At 43.2% G+C, this 26,945-nt stretch overlaps 2 protein-coding genes across 4 annotated transcripts in view; one reads left to right on the top strand and one right to left on the bottom strand.

The window, feature by feature from the left end:
• Positions 1 to 26,945, top strand: part of hspa14 (heat shock protein 14) — a 37,233-nt gene that overhangs the window by 4,649 nt on the left and 5,639 nt on the right. Inside the window, exons 2-12 of one of the 2 annotated variants that reach the window (XM_059987407.1) lie at positions 6,853 to 6,933; positions 7,011 to 7,093; positions 8,694 to 8,742; positions 11,975 to 12,080; positions 13,557 to 13,647; positions 14,451 to 14,555; positions 14,986 to 15,147; positions 16,508 to 16,663; positions 19,219 to 19,321; positions 25,461 to 25,676; positions 26,772 to 26,945. In XM_059987407.1, coding sequence (XP_059843390.1) covers positions 6,853 to 6,933; positions 7,011 to 7,093; positions 8,694 to 8,742; positions 11,975 to 12,080; positions 13,557 to 13,647; positions 14,451 to 14,555; positions 14,986 to 15,147; positions 16,508 to 16,663; positions 19,219 to 19,321; positions 25,461 to 25,676; positions 26,772 to 26,945 — 1,326 coding nt within the window. Of the gene's footprint in view, positions 1 to 6,852; positions 6,934 to 7,010; positions 7,094 to 8,693; positions 8,743 to 11,974; positions 12,081 to 13,556; positions 13,648 to 14,450; positions 14,556 to 14,985; positions 15,148 to 16,507; positions 16,664 to 19,218; positions 19,322 to 21,858; positions 22,155 to 25,460; positions 25,677 to 26,771 lie in introns of those variants that run through there. The other variant, XM_059987408.1, reaches the window with a different exon arrangement.
• On the bottom strand, positions 1,669 to 26,873 carry LOC132403751 (uncharacterized). Of its 2 annotated transcripts, none has more exons than XM_059987409.1 (2): positions 26,741 to 26,873; positions 1,669 to 3,338 (listed from the first exon to the last, which is right to left on the bottom strand). In XM_059987409.1, exon 2 carries the CDS (start codon positions 3,090 to 3,092, stop codon positions 1,683 to 1,685), a length of 1,410 nt encoding a protein of 469 aa, XP_059843392.1. In that variant the 5' UTR covers positions 3,093 to 3,338; positions 26,741 to 26,873; the 3' UTR covers positions 1,669 to 1,682. The 2 variants fall into 2 exon arrangements, with proteins under 2 accessions (XP_059843392.1, XP_059843393.1); XM_059987410.1 differs by having other exon boundaries at positions 26,731 to 26,823.

Below are 26,945 nucleotides of genomic sequence, written 5' to 3'. Positions count from 1 at the left end.
AACTGGGCACCTCTGTCGGAGATAATGTGGGCTGGTACCCCGAAACGTGCTACTCAGGTTGCAATCAGTGCTCGGGCACAGGAATCGGTAGATGTGTCGGTGAGCGGGACCGCCTCTGGCCACTTCGTGAACCGGTCTACCATAGTTAGGAGGTACCGCGCTCCTCAGGACACTGGTATGGGGCCCACAACATCCACATGAATGTGGTCGAACCTCCGGTCGGTGGGTTCAAACTGCTGCGGCGGGGCTTTAGTGTGCCGCTGCACCTTGGCTGTTTGGCACTTGCGCGCACGTTCTGGCCCATTCACTGACCTGCTTGCAAAGTCTGTGCCAGGCGAACTTGCTGGAGACCAGCCAGACGGTGGTCCTGATAGATGGGTGCGCCAAACTGTGTATGGAGTCGAAAACTCGCCGCCTCCAGGCTGCCGGGAAGATGGGGCGAGGTTGGCCGGTAGCCACATCGCACAGGTGAGTCCTCTCACCTGGGCCTAGGAGAATGTCCTGCAGCTGCAAACCCAAGACTGTGGTCCTGTAGCTGGGCATCTTGTCGTCTGCCTGCTGTGCCTCCGCCAGTGCTGCATAGTCCACCCCCAGGGACAGGGCCTGGATAGCTGGTCTGGAGAGTGCTTCCGCCATGACGTTGTCCTTTCCCGAGACATGCTGGATGTCCGTCGTGTACTTGGAGATGTAGGACAGATGTCGCTGCTGGCGAGTTGACCAGGGATCGGACACCTTCGTGAACACGAAGGTCAACAGTTTGTGGTCCGTGAACGTGGTGAACAGCCTGCCTTCTAAGCAGTACCTGAAATGCCGGATTGCCAGATACAGTGCCAACAGCTCCCAGTCAAAAGCACTGTACTTGAGTTCAGGCGGTCGTAGGTGCTTGCTGAAGAACGCTAGGGGTTGCCAGCGCCCCTCAATGAGCTGCTCTAGCACCCCACTGACTGCTGCGTTGAATGTGTCCACCGTGAGGGTGGTTGGAACATCAGTTCTGGGGTGCACCAGCATCACAGCGTCTGCCAAGGCTTCCTTGGCTTTAACGAAAGCGGCCGCGGCCTCCTCGTCCCAAGTAATATCCTTGCCTTTACCCGACATCAGGGTGTACAAAGGGCGCATGATACGGGCTGCTGAGGGGGGGAAACGGTGGTAGAATTTCACCATACCAACGAACTCCTGCAGGCCTTTGACCGTGTTGGGCCGGGCAAAGTGGCGGATCGCGTCTACCTTGGCGGGCAGAGGTGTTGGCCTGTCTTCGGTAATCCTGTGGCCCAGGAAGTTGATGGTATCGAGACCAAACTGGCATTTGGCCGGGTTGATATTGAGGCCGAAATCACTCAGGTGGGAGTAGAGCTGGCGGAGGTGGGACAGATGCTCCTGACGACTACTGCTGGCTATAAGGATGTCGTCCAAATATATGAACGCAAAGTCCAGGTCGCGTCCCACCGCATCCATTAGCCGCTGGAACGTCTGTGCAGCATTCTTCAGGCCAAACAGTATTCGGAGGAACTCGAACAGGCTGAACGGGGTGATGAGTGCCGTTTTGGGGATGTCTTAAGGGTGCACCGGGATTTGATGGTATCCCCGGACGAGGTCTACTTTGGGAAAGATTCTTGCCCCGTGCAGGTTTGCTGCAAAGTCCTGTATGTGCGGCACGGGGTAGCGGTCTGGAGTTGTAGCCTCGTTCAATCTGCGGTAGTTGCCGCATGGTCTCCAACCCCTGGCTGCTTTGGGCACCATGTGCGGGGGGGAGGCCCATGGGCTGTCGGACCTCTGTACGATCCCCAATTCCTCCATTCTTTTGAACTCCTCCTTTGCCAGGTGGAGCTTTTCCAGGGGGGAGCCTTCGTGCGCAGGCGTGGAGGAGTGGTCCCTGGGTCGGGATGTGGTGCTGTACCCCGTGTCTGGGCATGGCTGCCGTGAACTGCGGTGCCAGAATCGATGGAAAGTCCGCCAGGATTCTGGTGAATTCGTTGTCCGACAGCGTGATGGGAGTCCAGGTGTGGGGCCGGCAACTTGGCTTCACCCAGGGAGAATGTCTGGAAAGTCTCGGCATGTACCAGTCTTTTCCCTTGCAAGTCAACCAGTAGGCTGTGGGCTCGCAAGAAGTCCGCCCCCAGGAGTGGTTGGGCCACCGTGGCCTGTGTGAAGTCCCACGTGAACTGGCTGGCGCTGAACTGCAGCTGCACTGTGCGGGTGCTGTAGGTCCATATCGTGCTGCTGTTTGCAGCCGTCAGGGTGGGTTCTGGCTTCCTGTTGCGGGTGTCGTACCCTGTCGGGGGCAAGACACTGATTTTCACTCCAGTGTCGACCAAGAAGCAATGTCCCGACTGTTTGTCCCAGACGTACAAGAGGCTGTCCTGGTGGCCAGCGGCCATAGTCATTAGCAGCAGCTGGCCCTGGCCCTTGTAGGGCGGGCGACAACAGCAGGCTTCTGTGCCCCACCGCTGGTGGTAGAAACACCACTGTTCACTGTCCTCCTCACTCCTGCCTCTGTGTTGTGTGTGCCCCCCTGCCGGGCCTGGTCTGGTCTGCTGTTGGGCGCGTGGCCTGGTAATCTGACTGACGGATGCCACTCTCTCCCTCTTGGCTTTCCACAGCACGCCTGCCCGGTCTGCCACCTTCCAGGGGTCGCTGAAATCTGCGTCAGCCAGCAGCAGATGTATGTCCTCAGACAGTTGCTCTAGGAACGCTTGCTCGAACATGAGGCAGGGCTTGTGTCCGTCAGCCAGGGCCAGCATCTCGTTCATCAATGCTGATGGCAATCTGTCTCCCAAACCGTCCAGGTGAAGCAGGCGGGCACCCGGCTCACGCCGCGAGAGGCCAAAGGTCCCAATGAGCAGCGCTTTGAATGCTTCATATTTGCCTTCTTCCGGGGGCGACTGAATGAAATCCGCAACCTGGGCAGCCGTCTCCTGGTCAAGGGCACTCACCACGTGGTAGTAACGCGTGGAATCAGAGGATATCTGCCAAATCTGGAACTGGGCTTCTGCTTGTCTAAACCGCACGAGTGGTCGCAGCGTCCAGAAAGTCGGCAGTTTTAGTGAAACTGGGTAAACTGGTGAAAAGTCGGTCATCTTTGGTCCAAATCCCATTTGGACCGTCGGGGTCACCAATGTAGCGATGTGCTACATACAGAGCTAGAGATGACACGCAGTTGGTAAGCTGTTTGGAGGCTAGTTTATTCAAACTTCGCAGTGCTGGCATTTAATCCCTAGTGCCCACCCTCTCCGGGCGGAAATGACGTCAAAGATGCATTACCAAAGTCTCTCCCCGTGCGTTGGCTTTTTGTGAGCTGGTTCGCCTGCGCAGAAAGTGGGTCGCCACACCATCACTTTAATCTGGAGGGTTTTTAAAAAAATTTGTATTAGTGGTCTAGCTGATGAAAAGTTTAGTCAATGTTTTCCTTTTATGCTTTGGTGACAAACTACTACAGTTGGCCCTCCTTATCCGCGGATTCATCCGACTGCGGATCAGGAAAACCTGGAAGTTCTCTCTCCAGCACTCACTGTTTGAGCATGTACAGACTATTTTTTCTTGTCATTATTCCTTAAACAATACAGTATAACAACTATTTACATAGCATTTACATTGTATTAGGTATTATCAGTGATCTAGAAATGACTTAAAAGTACAGGCAGTCCCCGGATTATGAATGAGTTCCATTCCTGAGTCCATCTTTAAGTCGGATTTGAAGTTGGAACAGGTACATTTGGTATAATTTAGTGTCAGTCAAACATTTTTCTTAGTATATAGTACATATTTTACCTTTCTATGCATATAAACCGCTTAAGAAACATACATATTTCAATAATTAAACCACTGCATTGCTTAGTAGTAATTGTAGCTTTCATTGGGGCAGGGCCTTTCAAATGCTCCATTAAAATTGTTCCGATCATTGACCGACTGTAGCCTAATGCTTTTCCAATGACAGATAGCGTTTCACTTCTTTCCGATCACTTTATTATTTCCACCTTATTTTCAATCGTGATCGTGATTATTTTCGTGAACAGAAACACTGTGGATTCAGAGCTCGCCAGGTTCTAATGTCCACCGCACTGAGACATGTTAACTAAAGTCTGGGGTTCCGCTGGGTCCTAAAGACCACCTCATTGAGACCGGTTAACTAAAGGACTTGAGCATCTGCGTTTTTGGTATCCGCTGGGGATTCTTGGAACCGATCCCCCGTGGATAAGGAGGGCCGACTGTACTTTCAAATATGATTCTGTTACTAAACATGTGCAATTGGAACCTGTGATTTACATTCTGATGGTGTGTTTTGGGGTCTAAATGAACAAACTGGAGCTTTTCTGTCTCCAAGGGAGTTTGGTGAGGTTTGTAGCTGAGTGTGCGCTCTGCAAAAAGCCTGGAGATGGACATGAGCCCATGACTGACTCCATTTCTCACCGATTGAAGTAAGATTTTCCTGATGAAGGGTCTTGGCCCGAAACGTCATCAGTTCACTCTTTTCCATTGATGCTGCCTGGCCTGCTGAGTTCTGCCATTATTTTGTGTGGATGTTATCTGCATAATCTCTCGTGTTGATTAATAATTTGGTTGTGAAAATAAGAACAAAAGTTCACAAGGAGCAGGAGTAGACTGTAGTATCTTACTACCCTGTCTTACTGGCCAATAATCCTGTGGCTGATATACTGACCTCAATTCTTGTTGCAGTTCAATGCAGGAGAAGACTCGAGAGGGCTTAGTGGCCTACCCCTGACCCCATGTCTGATTAGAGACTTTTAGTGTGGAAAACATTTCTTTATTATACAGCGTGGAACGGATTATTTTGGCCCAAAGAGCCATGCTGCCCAGCAACCCATCTATTTAATCCTATCATAATCACCGGACAATTTACAATAACCAATTAACCTACTAACCAGTACATCTTTGGGATATGGAAGAAAACTGGAGCACCCGGAGGAATTGGAATCAGGTTTAATATCACCAACATACATCGAGACATTTGTGGAGGATTATAAGCTCCCTACAGTGAAATTGAACTCCAAACTCCAGAATGCCCCAAACAGTGATAGCGTCATGCTAACCACCACACTGCCATGTTGCCCATAAAGCCCTTCAGCCCAAACTCTCCATGCTGGCCTTTCATGGTAGAAGCATTTGTGTACTGGTTAGCATAACACTATTACAGCATCAGCGGTCCAGGTCAATTCTGCTGCTTCCTGTAAGGAGTTTGTACATTCTCCCCATGAAAGCTCGGGTTTCCTCCCACATTCCAAAGATGTACGGGGTTAGCAAGTTAGTTGGTCAAGCCTGTTATACAGGGCTGTACCTCAAAATAAAATAAAAATATTTTCACGTTTCCAAGAATCATGGGCTCCTAAATCTTCTTGATATCCTGAATTTTGAGTGTTTCGAGTTATGAGTGAAGATTTTTCTCTTATCAAGAGAGTCATCTACAGTGTTTAAAAGGTGTTAGTGTGACACATCAGCAGTTTAGTTAATTAATCAATATGCTATCTCTGTCTGCTCATGTAAAGCCTGCAGCTGTGCGCAAAGTTGTTCAGCACTGCTAAGATGATTTCCCAGTGTCGTGAACAACTAACATTATTGTTAATAGTTGCTGCCCGTTATACAGCTGGTGTTTAGGGCAGCAATGAAGGTGCTCCATTACTGGTGGTGGTCTTCATCGTGTCTGCAGCTTCCTCTCAGTTTTCACTACTGTCAGTCATGAAAGTCCTGGCTGGTGACTTAAGAATACCATCACACTCAGATGTTGATGTTTTATTCATTGCTATTTCTGTAACAGTTTTGTTTGACCAGTCAGGGTTGTTAGCCCTGAGCTGAATCCTCAAACCTGGAGGACCAGTGGACCACTCTTACTCTGGCCTCGATCTTTTGACCTGTTTGTTGTGGGTGACTCTACCAAGAGCCAAAGCATAAAGCCTTAATTCCAGCCAACATAGCTCTCTGGGTCATTGAGGCGCATAAGCCTCCAGACCACAACAAGATTGTGGTCTTATTGTTAATGGAACTGGTATATTGAACTGTGACCTGATGTTTCAGAACCATGCAACACGGCATCAGGGCATTAGATCCACCACAAACAGGAGATTCTGCAGATGCTGGAAATCTTGAGCAACACATACACAATGCTGAAGGAATTCAGCAAATCAGGCAGCATCCGCGGAGGGAAATATGGTCCTGATGAAGAGTCTCTGCTTGAAGCATCAACTGTTTATTCCCCTTCATGGATACTCCCTGACCTGCTGAGTTCCTCCAGCATTTTGTGTGTTTTTAGATTCATCATCTCTGCTGACCATCATGTCTATACCAGCATTTACTTAGCACCTTTAACAGTTGAAAAGGGTAATGAAGATAGAAGGGTTAAAAAAAAACTAAAGCTGCTGGAAATGTGAAATAGAAATTTGTACCTTTCAAAGCGGAAAATGAAGGGGATCCCCTTCACTCAGAGGGTGGTGAAAGGCTGCCAGCGGAAGTGGTGGTGGACACAAGTCCAATGTCAACATTTAAGATAAATTTGGATAGCTACTTGGGTAGGAGAGCTGTGGTGGGGGACTATGCAGATTAATTTCACACTGACAAGATGAGCTGAAGGACCTATTTGTGTGCTGAAATGTTCTATGACTACTGTGTAATTTCAATATTCATCAGTGGGGTGATTTTAAAATGTCCCTCATAAAATAGTTGAAATTTTGCAAGACACAACCAGTCAGGCAACTGTAGGAATGTTAAAAGTTTTGAAGGTGGGTTGATAAACTATTAAATTATCTATTTGTATTTCTTTGAACAGTTCAACAGGTAGAAGTATGTGCTTAAAGAACAGTGCAAGATTTTCTCTGTGATGTAAAAGTTGCATTTATTTCTATCCAGGATGGTCGGGCTGACGTTGTAGCAAACGATTCAGGTGACCGTGTGACTCCAGCAATTGTTGCTTACAGAGAAAATGAGAAGGTATTCCCAACTATTTTACTACTTTGACATTCTGCACTTTGAACTTCGCAAGTCCCAATATTTTGTTTATCTGTTAGGTTGTTGGCTTGGCTGCGAAGCAAGGCAGAATCAGAAATGCTACAAACACTGTTGTGAAAGTCAAACAGATTCTTGGCAGATGGTGAGTACTGATAGCTTTGAAGTAGCAATTGCTGGTGAAATGTTTGTCACATAACTCGCACTAAGAAGTTCTGGAATGTATGATAATGTTACATGCTTATGCACTGTGAGGATTATACACTAGGTCTTGGATTACTTTTTTACTGGTTGCATTGTATTGAATATAAAGATAATGTTTGGGAATTTTTTTGAATTAGGGTTAGTGCTGAATGCAGGTTTGATTGCAACATTTAAGAGAAGTTTGGATAAAGTACATGGATGGAAGGGGAATAAAGGACTTTGGTCCACATATAGTTACGATCCAGCACATACAGTCACAAAATAATATTAGCACGTCCCTGAGTGGCATGGTCTGAATATTGATAGGTTGACATAAAGTGTGAGGTGCATGTTTATGTAAGAAAGTATAATATCATTATTTCAGTCAGACATTGTGTGCTGCCCATTTCGGGTGCAGTCTACCCTGATAAGAACTACCTCCAGTTCTAAAGAGAGAATTTAACTTAATTCCTAGATATCTGAAACGGAAATTTAATTAAATAGTTGAGCTATACAAGACCCTATTTTTTCCAAAAATAATTCTTTCTTATTTGTTCTGAAGTGGAGACTTTGTTTTCTGAAGTTATCACGTTGTTGGCTATTTTACAACTGGCACACATTCCAAGTTAAAGTAGTTAGTATATTTCTGTGTGCCTGGGTGATATAGCCAGGAATCTATTCAGTCCAGCCCAGTCCTATCTGGTCCTCATCAAATAGTCTGCAGGATAATTAAAAGGAGCAGACCTGGCACAGGTCTGATGATGACATTTTTAAAACATAACGAAGCTTTAATGCTGAATATGTGGCTGAGAATGTGGTGCAGGAAGGAAGTGTTAGCAACACTTTTTTCAAAAATCATTTTGGACACTATCAACCCTGCAAACTGCCTTTTCTAAAAGCTCCCTTTTGGAAAGCACTATAGTGCTATTAAAACAAAAGCTTCATGCCTTCTTAAAAGTTTCTTCTGCCAGACAGTAAATCTGATCAACCATTTTAGTTAGCCCACCCACCCGTCTCTATTACCTCAGTCACTGCACTGTAAACACTTTAAACCACTTTTTATAATGCTGCTTCTAATATAAGTACATGTTGCTGTTTATGTATTGATGCACATTTTTTTCCATATCTGTACTTTAACCTCTAATTTTATTTTTTGTATAATTCTTTATTCTTTATACTTGTATTTTGTTGCATGTTGCATCCTGATCAACAGACCACGGCAAATTCCTAATACATGTAAATGGTGAATAAAGTTGATCATTGATTATTCATTTGACAGGACAATAGCATGTCCTACTGGAAGGTGTTATACTGAGAGAGTCTATATCTGAACAGGGGTATGTTCTAATTTTTTAGCTCTGCTAAGACTTGGCCCATCTATGTAAGCACAGCCTTACTGAAATCTAGTAATCTATATCTTGGTCCAGTAAATATCTTTCACATGTTGTAATAAAGACCCTATAATATCAGATTGTTTTAAAGAGTAGAAATATTTATTAATTTTATATTTCATTATTAAGATGTACCTCCCTTTTCTAAGATATTTTCAAAATTTTTGTTAGTTTTGACGATCCTCAAGTTCAGAAGCATCTGGCTGAAAGCAAGTGTTCGGTAAGTACATGTAGAAATTCCAGTTCAAGCTTATTGACGTTCATCCATAAACATGTATACAGCTAAGTGAAACAACATTCCTCCGGACCAAGATGCACATCACAGTACGTATAACTCGCACACAACACATAAAGAAATATTACCACAAGTAAATTAACAAATAATAAAGTGTACTCATGACACAAGTTTGAAAAGTAATCAGAATAATGCTACTGGCGCTTCATATTTGATGAGACCTGAGTGGTGCAAGGAGTTCAGTCATTTCACAGCCTGGGGGAGGGGGTAGCTGTTTTCCATCCTAACAGTTCTTGCTCTAGCGCTTTGGTACCTACTGCCTGATGGTAGGGGGCAGAAAGCTGTTCATGATCTATTTTAGTTTTAAAGCATGTTTTTAAATTTTAAAAAAAGCATCCTGATATTGCAGTTGTCTTTGATTCTCAAATTCTTCTTAGCAAGAATGATGAAAAGTTCAATAATGTGAATGTCCAAGTCCATTACAGAAGTACCTGCTTTATCAAAAAAAATCCTCATAAACAGTAATACCAAGGATTTGAATGCTTAGTTAAAATTGTAAGATGGCAGAGAGATGCTGTGCCTTTGAGGGATTTCTCACTATAAGTTGTGCTTGGCTTTCTATGAAACACAGCATCAATAATGTAGCAGTTAGTGCAGCTTGGGTGCTCTGGTTTCTTCCCACAGTCCAAAAGATGAATCGGTTAGTTGGTAATCTGGCCATTGTCGATTGTTCTGCGAGTAAAATCGGTGGGTTGTGTGTCTCATTTCAGCCGGAAGGGTCTGTTCTGCACTGTATCTCTAAATAAATAAAATCCGTGTTTATGAGGGAGAATAAGAGGTTGACATTTTGGGCCCAGGCCTTTCCTCAGTACAGGTCTCAGCTTGCAGTATTGACTGTTTAGAGATACACTTAACATAATTAAAAGGATTTAAACAGGTATTTAGTAAGGTAAGGCGTAGAATGATATGTCCCTAATGCAGACAAATTGGGTTAGGGTAGATATAAAGATGGCATAGAAGTGGTGGGGGTTTTCTTTGCTTGCATACTCTTGATGAGACTTCCCTCTCATAGCACTGTAGGATATTCTTAGATTGGTTTGAGATCTAATGGAAATGTATTATGTTTTTGGTCATTACATTAGGTCTCAGTCTTTGGAAGGAGATAATCCATTGTACATTCAGTGGTTCAACTTAATATCAGAGAATGTATATAGTATACATCCTGAAATTCTTGCTCTTCGCAGACATTATTGAAACAGCCAAAGAATGAATGATGGAAAACATTAGAACCCCAAACCCCCCTCCCCCCTCCCATACACAAGCGGCAGCAAACCCACCAACCCTCCCCCCTGCTCACATCAACCATATCAGCACACCTTAAGAAGGGAGAAGGATGAATTTTGATGAAAATCAGAAAAACTACAAATGATAGTAATTTGAAATGAAAGCAGAAAATATTTGAAATATTCATTCTGTGGAGAGGTGAACAGAGGTAATGTTTCAGGTGAACGGGATGAAATACAGAAGCAGAATTAGGCCATTTGGCCCATTGAGTCTGCTCCGCCATTTCATCATGGCTAATCCATTTTTTTTTGTCAGTCCCAATCTCCTGCCTTCTCCCCGTATCCCTTCATGCCTTGACTAATCAAGAATTTATCAACCTCTGGCCTAAATATACATAAAGATTTTCCCTCCACAGCCACCATTGGCAATGAATTCCATAGATTCATCACTCTCTGGCTTAAGAGATCCCTCCTCATCTCCATTCTAAATTACCTCTATTCTGAGGCTGTGTCCTCTGGTCCTAGACTTCCCTACCAAAGGAAACCTTCTCTCCACATCGACTCTATTGAGGCCTTACAACATTTGATAGGTTTCAATGAGATTCCCCCCCCCCCCCCCCCATTCTTCTGAATTCCCATGAGTAAAAGCCCAAAGCCATCAATTGGTCCTAATATGGTAACCCCTTCATTCCCAGAAGCATTCTCATGAACCTCCTCTGAACCCTCTCCAATGTAAGCACAGCCTTTCTTCAGATTCAGTTTATTGTCATTTCGAAACCACAAATGCAATGCAGTTTAAAAAATGAGTCAACGTTCCCCCAGAATGATATCACAAAAGCATATGACAAAACAGACTACACCAGAAAATCCACGTAACGTTTGACAATCCCCAATCCAGAGTCCGGAGAGGCTGCTGTGTATTAATATTGCGCTACTGTCTAGCGTGTTCCCTGGAAAGGAGCTCCAAATCCACCAGACAAAAACAAGACCAAAAACTAAAGTTACAAGACCTGCACAAAACCACATAATTACAACATATAGTTACAACAGTGCAAACAATAGCATAATTGATAAAAAAAAAACAGACTATGGGCACAGTAAAAATAGTCCAAGATGTTAAAGGAGTGTAAGTTCAAAAGAAATCACCACAGTTTCCACAAGTCCCCAGGGTCCCGACAGACTTGCCATCCCACGCCGGCGGCATAAGGGATTACCCCCGCTATGGACTTCCAAGGCGCCGCCCAACTCAGCCTCGCAGACGCAGTACACACTGAAAACGACCTGAGTCTGTTGAAAGGAGTCCGAGTCCGTCGAACCTCCGAGCCGACGACCATCCCCTCCGGCACAGCTTCTCCGAGCACCATCCTCTGCCGAGTGTATTAAGACGGCCCCACCAACGGCCATCGGCAACGCGACCCCGAGGACTGGGGGCCTGTTCTTCCCAGCAGAGTCCCAGACCTCACAGCAGCAGCAATGAAGAAGGTCTTCCTGGAATTTCCTGATGTTTCTCCATGCTTCCACGTCCGTTTTCAATCGATTATGATTGTGCACGGCACCCCACTTCACAAGTAACAGATAATCAGTTCTGGAGTGGCCACTGCAAGCTGCGTCGTGCCACCATCTTGGATAAAAAAAAGATAAGGGGCCCAAAATTGCTTATAATACTCTTTACCAGTGAGGCTTCACCAGTGCCTTATAAAGTCTCAGCATTACATCCTTGCTTTTATACTCTAGTCCTCTCGAAATGAATGCTAACGTTGCATTTGCCTTCCTCACCACTGACTCAACCTACAAGTTAACCTTTAGAGAATCCTGCATGAGGATGCATGTTTTGATTTTTAACATCACTGTATAGAGATGAGCAGGGAGGTTGAGCTTAAGAATTGATTTGTTGAGGATTGGGACTAAGATGAATGTTTTAAATGTTGAAACAGCTGATCAATAAGGATGGCAAACCCAGATATGAAATTGATACCGGAGAGCAGCTCAAGGTCATCGCTCCAGAGGAGGTTATGCAGCTGATTTTTGAAAAAATGAAAGGTAATTTTAACTCTCAACACAGAAACACTTGCATTAACAGTTTTAATTTATCATTACAATAAATTTCTGAAAGTTTCATTGAGTCTCTCTACATCTTGCACCATTAAAATCTGGCAGAAATATTGCACGAATAGGCAAACTACCGGCTCACCACATTGCAGGAACCAGCCTCCCTTCCATGGATTCTTGTCTATTCTTCTCACTGCCTCAGTAAAGCAGCTTGCCTAATCAAAGACCCAACCCACCCCGGACTTTCTGTCTTTTCCCCTCTCCCATCAGGCAGAAGGTACAAAAGCCCGAAAACCCGAACAACAAGGCTCAAGAACAGCTTCTATCCCACTGTTAATAAGACTATAGAACTATCCCTTAGTGCAATAAGATGGACTCTTGACATCAGAATCTATCTCGTTATGACCTTGCATCTTATTGTCTACCTTCTCTGCAGCTGTTACACTTTATTCTGTGTTGTTGGTATTTTCCTTTGTAGTACCTCTGCACTGTTGTAATGAAATGATCTGTATGGATGGTATGCAAAACGGTATTTCACTGTACTTTGGTACAATGTGACCCTAATAAGCAAATTTACCAATTTAGAGTAGATGTGTATGGATTTGCTTTGAGAACACTAAGTCACTGGGGTGGTGTGGTAGCATAGTGGTTAGCCTAACACCTTACAGTAACAGTGATCTGGGGTCAATTCGCGCCGTTGTCTGTAAGGAGTTTGTTCATTCTCCCTGTGACAGCATGGGTTTCCTCCAGGTCCTCCAGTTTCTTCTCAAATTCCAAAGATGTATGCATGAGCAAGTTTTGGGCATGCTATGTTGGTGCTGATAATGTGGCTGCCCCCAGCACATCCTCAGACTGTGTTGCTTGTTGACACAAATGACACATTTCACTGTGTTTCCATTTGCACATCTCAAATAAAGCTAGTCTTAATCTTTAAAAAATTTATGCTTATATCCTCATTTAAGACTGCTGTTAAAGTGTGTAGTCAGTGACTATGTTCATGGTTCCGAGTGAAAGCTGTGAGATTCCTCAGGTGTACCTGGTTTACTTTAGCTAATGTTGATTTTGGGTGTTGGGATAGAGATACGTCTCTACCAAAGGAGGTGTAAGGCGTTCCTTCCCTCCACTAGCCTGCAGGTCACCCTTGGGCAAGGTGTAGCATCTGCTTAGCCCCCCGATCATGGTCACGTGAGGCCATGAGAGCAGGTGGTGGACAGTCGTATGAGCTGCTGGTGCATATCACAAGTCCTGGTTATGTGACCACTGACGCCAGGCAGACAATCTCTGGAGTATTGATAATGGCTGGGGTTATCTGTCTTGTGAGACGCTGCCCAGAAGAAGGCAATGGCAAACCACTTCTGAGGAAAAATTTGCCAAGAACAATCATGGTCATGGAAAGACCATGATTTCCCACGTCATATGACATGGTATGTAACGATGATGAGTGTTGATTTGTTTTTCTGTTTCCAGAAACTGCGCAATCAGCACTAGGGTCGGACGTAAATAATGTTGTTATAACTGTCCCACTGGACTTTGAGAAGAACCAGAAGAACGTACTGAGGTGAGGCTGAGGAGAAGTTCTCAAAGCTAGCTTATTATGAGTAGTCAATCCCATCACCCTACAGTGAAACTTTCAGCATTTTTTTTTTACTGGCTGACATTTTTATATTTTATTCACTTTCAATTTTTTTATTCTTCTGCATAAAAGCTGCCTTAATATTTTTTTTTGCCATGGTGCAAGTGGTATGACACTATTACCATTAAAGTTCAAAGTAAATTTATTATCCAAGAACATGTATCTTACCATACACTAACCTGAGGTTCATTTTCTTGAGGGCATTTTCAGTAGAACAAAGAAATACAATAGAATTAATGGAAAACTACACTCAACTATCTCTCAACCATCAGGCTCTTGAACAAAAGGGAATAACTACACTCACTTGCTCCATCATTCAAATGTTCCTACAACCAATGATTTCACTTTAAGGACTCTTTATTCCATGTTCTCATGTTCTTGTTAATTATTGTGATTTATTTATATTTGCTTTTGTACAGTTTATTGTCTTCACTCTTGTTGATCTTTCATTGATCTAGTTATAGTTACTATTCTATAGATTTGAGTATGCCCACAGGAAAATGAACCTCAGGGTTATATATTGTGACAGATATGTACTTTGATAATAAAATTTACTTTGAACTTCGACATGTGACCTGGCGTGCAAAGAAGACAAACTGTGCAAACATGAACTTAACATCTGGGGCACAGATAAATTACTGTTGCTCACGCGTCCTGTTTGATCACGGATTTTCTCCTCTGAGGCTTTTGTTTAGAGTTTGCTTAGTGTGAAATATTTTGCTGTGCAGGGAAGCAGCCCAGGCAGCTGGTTTCAATGTGCTGCGACTGATTCACGAACCTGCAGCAGCACTTCTTGCGTTTGGAGTTGGGCAGGATGCACCATCGGGAAAGAGGTACTTTTTATAATATCTGCAAATAGTGTTTATGATTGTGAGGGATGATAGAAATCTTGAAAAGCTATGGTGGCGTTGGAATGTGGGCTAAACATGCTGGCTGCTCCTAGCACACCCGAAGCGGCTAGAGCCAAACTCTATTGGTCTCTGCAGTTCCTTTGGGTCCATCAACTGGGTGAAGAGGGAGGGAGCCTGCTACATGGACAACAGCTTGCTGTCCATATTGTACTGCCCTGGCTTGCAAATCACGTAGACAGCTGGGACATGACATCCATGGTCAACCCTAAATAACGGAGGGCCTTGAGTATAAGCTGAAGTGAACGTAATAAACCCAATCCCAGTTGCAGATTTTGGCTCGTGGTTAAATATTTGAAGCCTGACATTTTTATTATTCAAGTTTCAAGTTGTTTTTTTCCCTTTCTGTTTACAGTAATGTACTTGTTTACAAGCTTGGAGGTTCGTCCCTCTCTATCACAGTAGTAGAAGTTAATAGTGGCATGTACCGAGTCCTTGCCTCTCATGCTGATGACAGCATAGGAGGAGAATGTTTCACAGAAACCTTGGCGCAGTATCTAGCATCAGAATTTCAGAGGTAAGGGTGCACTTAGCATTCCAGGACACGTTTATTGGTCTATTATTGTCAGATGTACCAAGATACAGTGAAAAGCTTGACTTGTTTTCTGTTCATGCAGATCGTATTATCACACAGTGCATTGAGGTAGAATAAGGGAAAACAATAACAATGAAGAATAAAGTGTAAAAACTGCTGAAAAGGTGCATTGCAAATAAAGTGCACAGTTATAACAAAGTAGATTGTAAGGCCAAGAATCCATCTTATCAAACAAGAGTCTGATAACAGGGATGAGCTGTCGTAGAGCTTGTACCTGCTTTCAGGCTTTTGTATCTTCTGTTCGATGAAAAGGGCGAGGAAAAAGAATGTCTGGTTTGGATGGGGGTCTATGCTGGCTGCTTTTCTGAGGCAGTGAGAAGTGTAGACAGAGGGGAGACTGGCTCCTGTGATGTGCTGAGCCGTGTGCACAACTCTCTGCAGTTTGGCAATACTCTCAACATTTCTGCCGGATCTTAAAATAAACATACACTCGGCAGCTTAGGAACATCATCTGCCCTCCGCCATGAGATTTCTGAATGAACAATGAACCCATGAACACTACCTCACTATTTTTTTTCTCTTTCTGAAGTACTTATTTATCTTTTATTTATAATCCCAATGTGGTCTGGAAGGAGTCTGTACATTCTCCCTGTGAATTGATGGGTTTCCTCCGGGTGCTTCAGTTTTCTGCCATGGTCCAAGGATGTACTGGTTAGTAGGTTAATTGGTCATTGTAAATTGTCCTGTGATTAGGCTAGGGTTAAATAGGTAGATTGCTGGGTGGTGTGGCTCATTGGGCCAGAAGGGCCTATTCCATGCTCTATTTCTAAGTAAGTAAAAATATTTTTTATTAAAACTTATACTATATTTTAGAGTGGTGGGGTGGGAGTGTTAGGTGCTCCTTCTCTCTGCTAGCCTGCGGGTCACCCTAGGGCAAGGTGTAGCATCTGTTTAGCCCCTGCCCCAAATCAGGGTCACATGAAGCCATGGGAGCAGGCGGTGGATGGTTATATGAGCAGTCGGTGCATATCACAAGTCCTGGTTATGAGACCACTGACGCCAGGCAGACAATCTCTGAAGAATATTGATAATGGCTGGGGTCACCCATCTTGTAAAGATACTGCCTAGAAGAAGGGAATGGCAAACAACTTCAGTAGAAAAATTTCCCAAGAATAATCATGGTCATTTAAAGACCAAGATCACCTACATTGTATGACATGGCACATAATGAAAGAATATATTATGTATTGCATTGTACTGCTGCTGCAAAACAATACATTTCTTGACATAATGTCAGTGATAATAAATCTAATCCTGTTTCCGGAACTCTCTTTTTCAATAGGTTATTTAAACAGAATATAAAGGAAAGTCCAAGAGCCATGATGAAGCTTATAAATAGTGCTGAAGTTGCTAAGCATGCCTTGTCAACTTTGGGAAGTGCAAACTGTTTTGTAGATTCACTTCATGAAGGTTTGGACTTTGAATGTGCTGTATCCAGGTATGTGTACAAATGTAAAAATGGGAAATGCGGGGAGTACTCAGTGGTCAGTGAGGATCCGTGATGTGAGAAACAGAGTTAACATCTCAAAGTCCTCTCATCTTAGCAACAAACATGATAAAACAGGTGTGCTTTAAATGTAGAACAAGGACATATTTGGGGGGAAGAAAGTAAATTTATTATCAAAGTACATACATGTCACCATATGCCACCTTGAGATTCATTTTCTTGTGGGCATTCACAATACAGAAAGAAATAATAAATAAGCAAGCAATAAATATTGTGAACATGAGATGAAGAATTTTGAAAGTGAGTGCATAGGTTGTGGGAAGAACTCAGTGATGGGGCAAGTGAAGTTAATCGCCTTCGTTCAAGAGCCAGATGGTTGAGGGGTAATAACTGTCCCTGAACCTGCGGTGGTGTAGTTCCTGAGACTCCTGTATCGTCCTCCTGATGACAACAGCGAGAAGAGAGCATGATCTGGGTGGTGGGGGTCCTTGAAGATTGATCCTGCTTTCCCGCGACAGTGCTCCATTTAGATGTGCTCAGTTGTGGGGAGGGTCTTACTGGTGATGGACTGGCCATATCCACTCTTTTTTGTAGAAGAAGTCTATAAAAGGGTAGAGTCTAAATCTGTCCGGGTGACGCTGAGCTTTCAGAGCTTTTTAGTTATTGGGTGAATGAGAGCCCTAGAGATTAAAAAAAAACTTGTTTGAATTGTGAGAACCAGAAATAGTAGTTGCTGGAAATCCAAAAGTAAAGAGAACACTGGAAATCAGAAAATGCTGGAGGAACTCGTCAGGCCAGGAGCATCTATGAAGGGGAATAAACAGTCGTAACTGTTCACGAGGACTGGAAAGGAAGGGGGGAAGAAGCCAGGATAAAAAGAGGGGGGGTAGGGGAGGAGTACAAGCTGACAGATGATGGGTGAGAGGGGATGTGGGTAGATGGGGAGTCTGGGTGAGAAGATGGTCGAAGAGTCACAGGGCGATCAGAGGGAGTGCAGTAAGAGAGGGCCTCACTAAACTGTTGAAGAAAAGATTTGAACTATTGTAGGTATACCTCGAAGAGAGTTCACAATGGAGTAGTAACTCATAAACACAACAGATTCTACAGATGCTGAAAATCCAGAGTAACACACACAAAATGCTGGAGGAACTCAGCAAATCAGGAGTGTATGCTAATCTGCAGAATCCCTTGTGTTTATGACGTACTGGAAAAAAGGATCTGTGGAGAGAGAAAACTGTAAAGTTGCTGTTTATTGAGATACACCACAAGATGTGATATTGGACCTTGGTGTGAGAGCTGTTGGGTATTTCCATCTCTGAATTAAGTTTTCATCCTACAGCTAACGGTCACAGTTTACTGGGCTAACTGCCCACTTCCTGTGCTAGGTTGTTTTATATTGAATACGAAAATATAATAATATAATACGTTGGCCATTATTAGTCGTGGGATGGAATTCAAGATCCTTAAGGTAATGTTGCAGCTCTATAAAACCCTGGTTAGACCACGGAATATTGTGTTTAGTTCTGGTCAAAGTTCATAGTAAATTTATTATTGAAGTACACGTATGTCACTATATACTACCCTGAGATTCATTTTCTTGTGGGTATTCACAGTAGATACGAAGAAACATAATAGAATCAATGAAAAACTTGCACACGAACAAAGACTGGTAAACAACCAATATGGAAAAGATGACAAACTGCAAATACAAAATAATAAATAATAGATGATATTGAGAACATGGGTTGTAGAGCCCTTGAAAGTGGAATCAGTTCAGTATTGTTCACATTATATGAAGGATGTGGAAGCTTCAGAGAGGGTGCAGAGGAGGTTTATCAGGATGCTGTCTGAATTAGAAGCATGTCTTATGAGGATAGGTTGAGCAAGCTTGAGTTTTTTCCTTTGGGGTGAAGGAGGATGGTAGGTGACTTGATAGATGTACAAGATGCATTGATTGAGTGGATAGCCAGAGACTTTTTATCAGGGTGGAAATGGCGAGTACAAGGGAGGGGGACATAATTTTAAGGTTATTGGAGGGAAGTATAGAGTGGATGGCAGAGGCATGTTTTCCTACACAGTGGTGGATGCATGGAACCGACTGCCTGGGGTAGTGGTAGAGGCAAATACATTAGGGGCGTTTTAAAAAAACTCGTAGATAGGCACGTAAATTATAGAAAAATGAAGGGCTATTTGGGGAGAAATTGCTCTTAGAGTAGGTTGAAGATCGGCATTACGTTGTGGGCAGAAGGGCCTGTACTGTGATGTTGTGTTCAGTGTTCTACGTACATTTTTCTTTAAAGCCTGAAGTTTGCTGGTTCTTTGGCAGTATCCTAAAAGCAGTCTCCCATTTGGAGGTGGTGGGAAGGAGAGAACACATTTTTTGTTTTAAAAAAAATTGGTTTTAATTTCTGTAATGTCCTTCACAGCGCTTTTCCTGGAGTGCCTGTGTTCATATCTGTTCCACAAGACTGCTCTACACTGCTGAATCTGGTATCTATTTTGTATAATAGACTGCCTTTGTATTAAAGTATGCAATTTACTTCTAGGGCACGATTTGAATCTCTGTGTGCTACACTGTTTAGCCAAAGTATACAACCTATCGAGAAGCTCGTAGAAGAAGCAGGGCTTTCTCAAAGTGATATTTCTAAGGTTTGTAAATACATACTTAAATTTGAAAGTTTGGATTAAAGTTGGCAATTGTCTGTGACAGTCATCTTATTCGGTATGGTAATTAAAATAGAAATTTAGAGATTAATGTTCTTTGTCAAAATCAAGTTTATTATTACTAAATAGTATGATATGAAATTTGTTGTTTTGAGGCAACAGTATAGGGCAAAGATATAAAATTACTATACAAACAGAAATAAATTTAGTGCAGAAACGGAAGGACAAAATAGTGTTCATCTGTTTATTTTAAATTTTATCTAGTGATTATAGTGTGAAGTAAGCCCTCATGGCCCTATGAACCATGCCTCCTCAGCAACCCCACAACCTCAATTAACCCTAATCTAATCATGGGACAATTTACAATGACCAGTTAACCTACTAGTTATGTCTTCTGAATGAAGGAGGAAACCAGAGGTCCCAGAGAAAACCCATGCATTCCACAGGGAGGGCGTATAGTCACACCTTACAGAACAGTGCCGGAATTGAACTCCAAACTCTGGAATGCCCGAGCTGTAATAGCGAGCTAACCGCTATGCTACCATGGCACCTGCAGCATTACTATTGGTTTCTGAACAGTTGTTGGACTGTTCAGGCATCTGAGGCTGGGGTGGAAGAACCTGTTCCTAAATCGTTGAGTCTTGGTCTTTTAAATTCTGTTCCTCATCCCTGATGGTGGTAACAAGAAGAGGGTATGTCCCTTAAGATTTAGATCTGCTTCACCATTCTATCATGGCTGATTGTTCCCCTCAATCCCATTCTCCTGCCTTCTCCTCCTTTACCGGAAAATAACACCGTGGTTATTTCATTAAACAAAGCTAAATTCTTGAGCCAAGATTTAAACATTTAAGGTTTTTTAAGAAATTGTTTGAATGTGTCATTTTGCTGCTTGTTAACACAGACAAGTGACATGCACACCCAACTTAATGCCCTTTGGTAAAATAAAGCACTTGCAAGGTAAAATGACTTGCAATGAATAAATTGTTCCTGCTTGGTTCTTGCTGTTTGCTGTATTCCTACTGTGATGGTGGATAAAATTTTAAAGAATTTCTTCTCCTGATGAGTTTTAACAGCACATGATGTATCTGTGCTTCCTAACTCCACTGCATGGAAACATTTTTCCAAATTAGTGTATGGTCTTGTCATTGAAGGGAAGGTATTTCAGCATTTTGAAAAGGAATTGACCCAATATGCCAGCTAGCTTACTTTTGAAACCAGGATTCCTCTATGCATACATGAGGCCTTTTTATAAGTTATGGAGAAATATCCATGGTAGTTGTAAATTTTTTGCTTAACCTCTGCCTTTATGTAGGTCAAATGCAAGACTGGAGCAAACAGTATTTCTGGTGAAATTAGGAAGTTTCATGTGCAACAGTTAATTTCTTCAGCTTGAACGGTTGAAAAGGGTCAATTGCTTTGAGTCAGTTATTATGATATAAATATATTAGAGATGATATATTGTGTTTGTTAACACAAATGGTGAATCTCACTGTATGTTTTGATGTATTATGTAAATCTGAATGTGAATCACTCTTCAGAGTGGTTCAGATGCTGGGCTTCCTGATGTGAACGGTTCACTTTGGGACACCCTGTCCGAAGCGCTGTGGAATACTCTGTACTTGCCCAGCACATCCAGAACAAAGCTGCACACCCAATTGGAATCTCATTCACCAGAATAAACATTCTCTCTACCCTTCAACGTTGCTGTGATTAGTCACAGAGTTAGAGAAGAATACAGCACAGACACAGGTCCTTCAGCACTACTTGTCCACAGTGCCCACCCAGCTAGTCCCAATTTCCTGCATTCAGCCCGTATCTTTCCAAGCCTCGCTCCTCCACGTACCTGTCTAAGTTCTTCTTAAACGAAACTATTGTACCGACCTCGGCCATTCCCTCTGGCAGCCCATTCCATATACTCACCACCCTGTTCTTTCCCCTTTTACCTATGCCCTCTAGTTGCAGTTTGTTGGCTGTGATACCCCACAAGATTGCTCTGGGACTGTACTTGCTGGAGTTTAGAAGCATGAGAGGGGATTGCATTGAAACCTATTGAATATTGAAAGGCCTAGATAGAGTGAATGTGGAGAAGATGGTGCCTATACTAGGTGAGTTAGGAACAGAGGGCATAGCCTCGGATTAGAGGGATGTCTATGTAGAACAAAAATGAGGGATTTCTTTGCCAGAAGGTGGTTAATCTGTGGAGGCCAAGTAATTGAGTATATGTAAGGCAGATTCCAGAGACGCATCAGGGACTGTTGTATATTTAGCTTCACGGAAACATAGCTGTCCCCTGCCATTTTGAACGCCATTGTAGTTTGATGCCTTCACCATTCCCCACCAAGACAGGACAGCTTTTAGAGGTGGAGTATGCTGTATGATTAACTCGTCGTGGTGCACAGACATGGTGGTTCAGTCTCAGTCCTACTTAATCGATTGGAACATCTAGCAGTAAGATGTTGTGCTTTTATCTGCCAAGGGAGTATTCCACCATAATCCTGGTAACAGTGTACATTGCATCTCAGGCTAACATTCAGAAGGCACTGGAGATGCTGAGCAGAGTGATGAGCAGGCACGAAACTGCATGCCCTGATGCCCTCCTTATCATTGTGGCGGATTTCAACCAGGCCAGCTTGAACAAGTGTCTCATGCCTGTGGAATCAGGAGCTGACACACATGACCACTGTTACACCACCATTAAGAACAATCACGATGCCATCCCATGCCCACGCTTTGGAATGTCCAATCACCTGGCGGTCCTTCTACTCCCAACATTTAGCCAGAGACTAAAACTGCAGCGCCGATGGTGAGGACCAAGAAGGTATGATCAAGGGAGGCGGCAGAGTGCTTACAGGACTAATTTGAGTTGGTGGATGGGACAATATTCAGGGATTCATCTTTGAATCTGAATGAATACACTACAGTTGTCATCAACTTCATCAAAACCTGTGTGGACAAGTGTGTGCTTTCAAGAACATACCGGACATACCCAAACCAAAAGCTGTTTATAAATCAGGAGATTCTTTGTCTGCTGAGGGCCAGCTCTTAAAGTAACCTTCCACAGGTCATACCTAGATAACTTGTACAGTTCTGGATCACTGGTTTTGAATGCATTCAAGACAGATGATCCAGAACTATACATGAAGTCCAGATACAACCTGTAGAAGGCTATTTTAAGTGCAAAAAAAAATCAATTCCAATTGAGATGAGAGACAGAATTGTTACACGTCAGTTCTAGCAGGGCTTGCAGGCCATTACTTCATACAAAGCTAAACGTACCTCCATGAATAGCTGTGACACTCCATTCCCAGATGAGCTCCAATGCCTTTGATGCACGCTTGTGTGAATTCCTGCAGCATATGGTGACCCTGTGATCTCTGTCACAGATGATGTCAGAACATCTTTTAAGAGGGTGAACCCTTGCAAAGTGGCAGGCCCTGACGTGTCCCGTAGGGCTCTGAAAACCTGTGCCACCCAACTGGTAGGAGTGTTTGAAAGACATCTTCAATCTCTCGTAGCTGCGGTTGCAAGGTCCCATTTGTTAGAACAGAGTGACAATTGTACCAATGCCCAAGAAGAGCAGGGTGAGCTGCTTCAATGACTGTCACCCAGTGGCACTCACAACTACTGTGATTAAATGCTTTGAGAGGTTGATCATAGTTAGAGTCAACTTCAGCCTAAGCAAGGTCCTGAACCCATTGCAATTTGCCTATCACCTCAATAGGTCTACAGCGAATGCAATCTCACTGGCTTTCCACTCAGCCTTCAAACACCCAAACTATAGCAATACCTACATCAGGCTGCTGTTTATTGATTACACCTCAGTGTTCGACACAATCATACCTTCAGTTCTAATCAACAAGCTCCAAATCCCGGGCCTCTGGAACTCAACATTTGAAAGGGTATGATTGTAGCGGTGTGCTACACGCAGCACTAAAATTACGACACGGAGTCGGTAACTGCAGTCGAAGGAAAAAACTTTATTCGAAATCCTCAGCCTCACTTTTAAGCCTCCCTCAACCTGCCCCCCGTGGCGCAGAGGCTCCAAAGCTCTGTGCTTGCAAACCCCCGTAGGTTATCTAATTGTGAGCCGGTTCGGATGTGCCAGGAAATGGGTCGCCACATGATTGAGAAATACCTGAATACAGGCAGTCCCCGAATTATGAATGTCCGACTTACGAACAACTCATACTTACGAGCGGCCTGCCATAAAGCCTATTATATTAAAAATACATTGACTGAAGGAAGGAGAACACCGTCCACCATTTTAAGTCAGATCACACTGCCGTTAACACTGTGTTGAATGTGTAACTTTGTATTTGGCTTAAATTTTTCTTAGCAAGATTCACCCCGACCCCCCCCTTTTCCAGTCAGCACCGCCCTCATTTGTCCCACTTAATCTGGTTCAGTGTGGGTGGACTTTAGGACCCGGGAGAGCTCAGCTCAGGACCTGCCGCCCGTGGCTGCTGTTCTGTTGACAGAAAACGATCACGATTCAAAATAAAGTGGAAATAATAAAGCGATCGGAAAGAGGTGAAACATCTTCGGTCATTGGAAAAGTATTAGGCTACAGTTGGTTAACAATCGGAACAATTTTAAAGTATAAAGTGAGAATAATGGAGCATGTGAAAGGCCCCGCCCTGATAAAAGTTACAATTACTACTAAGCAACACAGTGGTTTAATTATTGAAATACATAAATTTCTTAAGTTTTTTATATGCATAGAAAGGTGAAATATATACTATATATTAAAACAAACATTTGACTAATTGACGCTAAATAATACTGGATGTACCTGTTCTGACTTATGTACAAATCGGACTGAGGAACAGAACCCGGGGACTGCCTGTAAGCATTTGCTTAGATTGCAGAGAGGTCCTTCTGGGATGATCTAATAAATGACCACCTCTCAGAAATTAATACAAACTTTGAATGTTAGTGTTTTCACGCTGCATTTCCTTGTGTGGAGGTTAGACCTTTATAGGTTTGCTTTGTTTCATGTTGATACTTTGAAGGCAAATGTAATTTACTTATTTAAGGGTACAGTGTGGAATGGGCCCTTTGAGCCTCGTCACCCAGCTACCCCCAATTTAACCCTGGGCTAATCGCAGGACAATTTACAATGACCAATCAACCGGTACATCTTTGGAATGTGGGAGGAAACTGAAGTACCTGGAGTAAGCTCTCACAGTCACTAGGAAAAATGTACAAACTCCTTACAGAGAGTGTTGGAATTGAACTCCAAACCCCAGTGGTCCAAGTTGTAATACCATCATGTTAACTGCTACGCTGCTGTGTCGCCTGACAATTATTTCCAATCTTGTTTGGCAGAGTCAGGATAGAATCAGGCATTTGCCTCTAAGTTTCAGTTTGGTCTTCCAGTTATGGGGTGCCACAGTCCTGATTAGTGTAATGCTATTACAACGTCAGTGATTGGAGTTCAATTCTTGCTACTGTCTGTAAGGAGTTTGTACATTTGCCACGTGGGTTTCCTCCCACTTTCCAAAATGGATAGGAGAAAAACATACAGTTACAAATTACATAGAGATTTTGCAAATGCTGGAAATCCAGAGCTACGTATACAAAATGCTGGAGGAGATCAGGCAAGGCAGCATCTATGGAAATGAGCAAACAGTTGATGTTTTGGGCCAAGACCCTTCTTCAGGATTGTTGCAAATTATGATAGCAGAAAAAACATATAATTACAAAAATTTTTGAAATTATCATTACTTCTGTAACCTTGTTTTTCTGCTATCATAATTATATCTGCTATATGTGCTGTGTGTGACTATAGATATTGTGTTTTACATCTTGGACCAGAGAAATGTTGTTTTGTTTGGCTGAATTCATGTGTATAGTTTAATCACAATTAAACTTGAAGATTCAGTTTGGCCCTTTAGTTATGGATATAGTAAGTTAATTGGTTCCATGGGTAAAATTGGGTGGTGTGGCTTATTGGGCAGGAGGGGCTTGTTATCGTGCTGTATCTCAAAATAAATGATATATATTTTAAAAAGTCAGAGCTCCTTAAATCCAGCTGAATAATAGATTATTCTAAGCTATTCTGTAAAGCAAAATCCATGTTTTTCTCATTGTGTTTTCTCAAATGTGTTTTGTTTTTCTATAGGTTGTGCTCTGTGGGGGCTCGGCCCGCATTCCAAAACTGCAGCAGATGATTCAGGACTTGTTCCGAGACGCCGATCTACTGAACTCCATCCCTCCCGATGAAGTGATTGCAGTTGGTGCTGCAACTGAGGCAGCCTTGCTGTCGGGGAAGGAGAGCGTTGCATTGGAGGAGGAGGCTCTCATAGCGGAGTGCTCAGCCCGAGACATCCTCGCTAAGGTACTAAAGTCTAATTTCCCATTGCAAGCCCCTTGTGTATTCAGAGCCGTAAGAAAGAGTAGCTTTATTTGTCACATGTACATCGAAACATAGAGAGAAATGTATGATTTGTGTCAATAACCAACACAGTTCAAGAATGTTCTGGGGGCAGCCAGCAAGCGTTGCCATGCAACATAACATGCTCACAACTTACTAACACTAACGTCTTTGGAATGTTAAAGGAAACTGGAGCACCCCAAGGAAATCTTGCAGGCACTGGGAGAGAGTGCAAATTCTTTACAGACAGTGACATGTTTAAAATTGGGTTGCTGGTACTGTAAGGCATTATATTAGCCATTATGCTGCCTTAACCTTAGAACTAGAAAATCTATGATTAATGATGAACATTTATGAAAGGTCAGTGACTTTTGTCACTTTGATAGGTCAGGGCCTAGAATGTAAAAGTTGGGAGGTTATGCTTGATCATGTAATATTGTGTGTGCAGCACTTGTCACCTCACTAAACAATGTGGTCGTGATGGAGAGAGTGCAGAGACATTCACCAGGATGTGGCTGGGTTTGGACGTTTTAATTATGGGCAGTGATTAGAGCGAAGGAGGCCGAGGGGTGATGTGATAGGATGCATGTAAAACTATGGGACGTACAGATGGGATGGGTAGTCAGAATCTTTTGTCCCATGGTGAGATATTGAAATGTGAGAGAAAAGTTTTTAGGTGAAAGGAAGAAGCTCTGAGGGGAAAAGTTCTTTACACAGAGTGATTGATATCTGGAACCCTCAAACACGGGTAAATTTTTCTTGGTCCGTCATTTGATTTTTCAGTTTTTTTTCTTTACCAGGGTTGCTGTATATTTCTCCAGTTTATCAGCTTAGATGGGCACTGGAGGATAGGGTCTGAGTGCAAATGGGAATTAGTATAGATGGACAAAAGGTCAAAGTGAATTTGATGGGCTAAAGGGCCTGTTTGTGTGCAGTACGACTCTTTGCATTATTAGTTAACTTTCTATTGAATCTCTACAATGTAGGTACATCTTTCTCATATGTCTTACAGTTGCACCTTCACTTACTGTTGCCTTTAACCCCATGTGTTGTGTACAGGAGACTGACGTGACTGGCTCTGACACCTACACCGTCGTGTTTCCATCGGGTACTCCACTCCCAGCGAGAAGACAGCATGCATTCCAGGCGCCAGGGACCACGCCATCTGTGTGTCTCGAGCTTTACCAGTCTGGCGGAAAGGGATGCGAAGCAATGAGGGACAAAGTGGCACAG

The sequence above is a fragment of the Hypanus sabinus genome, chromosome 13, assembly GCF_030144855.1.
Source record: "Hypanus sabinus isolate sHypSab1 chromosome 13, sHypSab1.hap1, whole genome shotgun sequence".
NCBI classification, from domain to species: Eukaryota; Metazoa; Chordata; class Chondrichthyes; order Myliobatiformes; family Dasyatidae; genus Hypanus; species Hypanus sabinus.
Note: the sequence above shows the minus strand (reverse complement) of the source record. Positions and strands in the feature narration are given on the sequence as shown.

Bases quoted from the DNA above. Each gene is read 5' to 3' on its own strand.
- LOC132403751 (XM_059987409.1), bottom strand. From the start codon at position 3,092: ATGGGATTTGGACCAAAGATGACCGACTTTTCACCAGTTTACCCAGTT.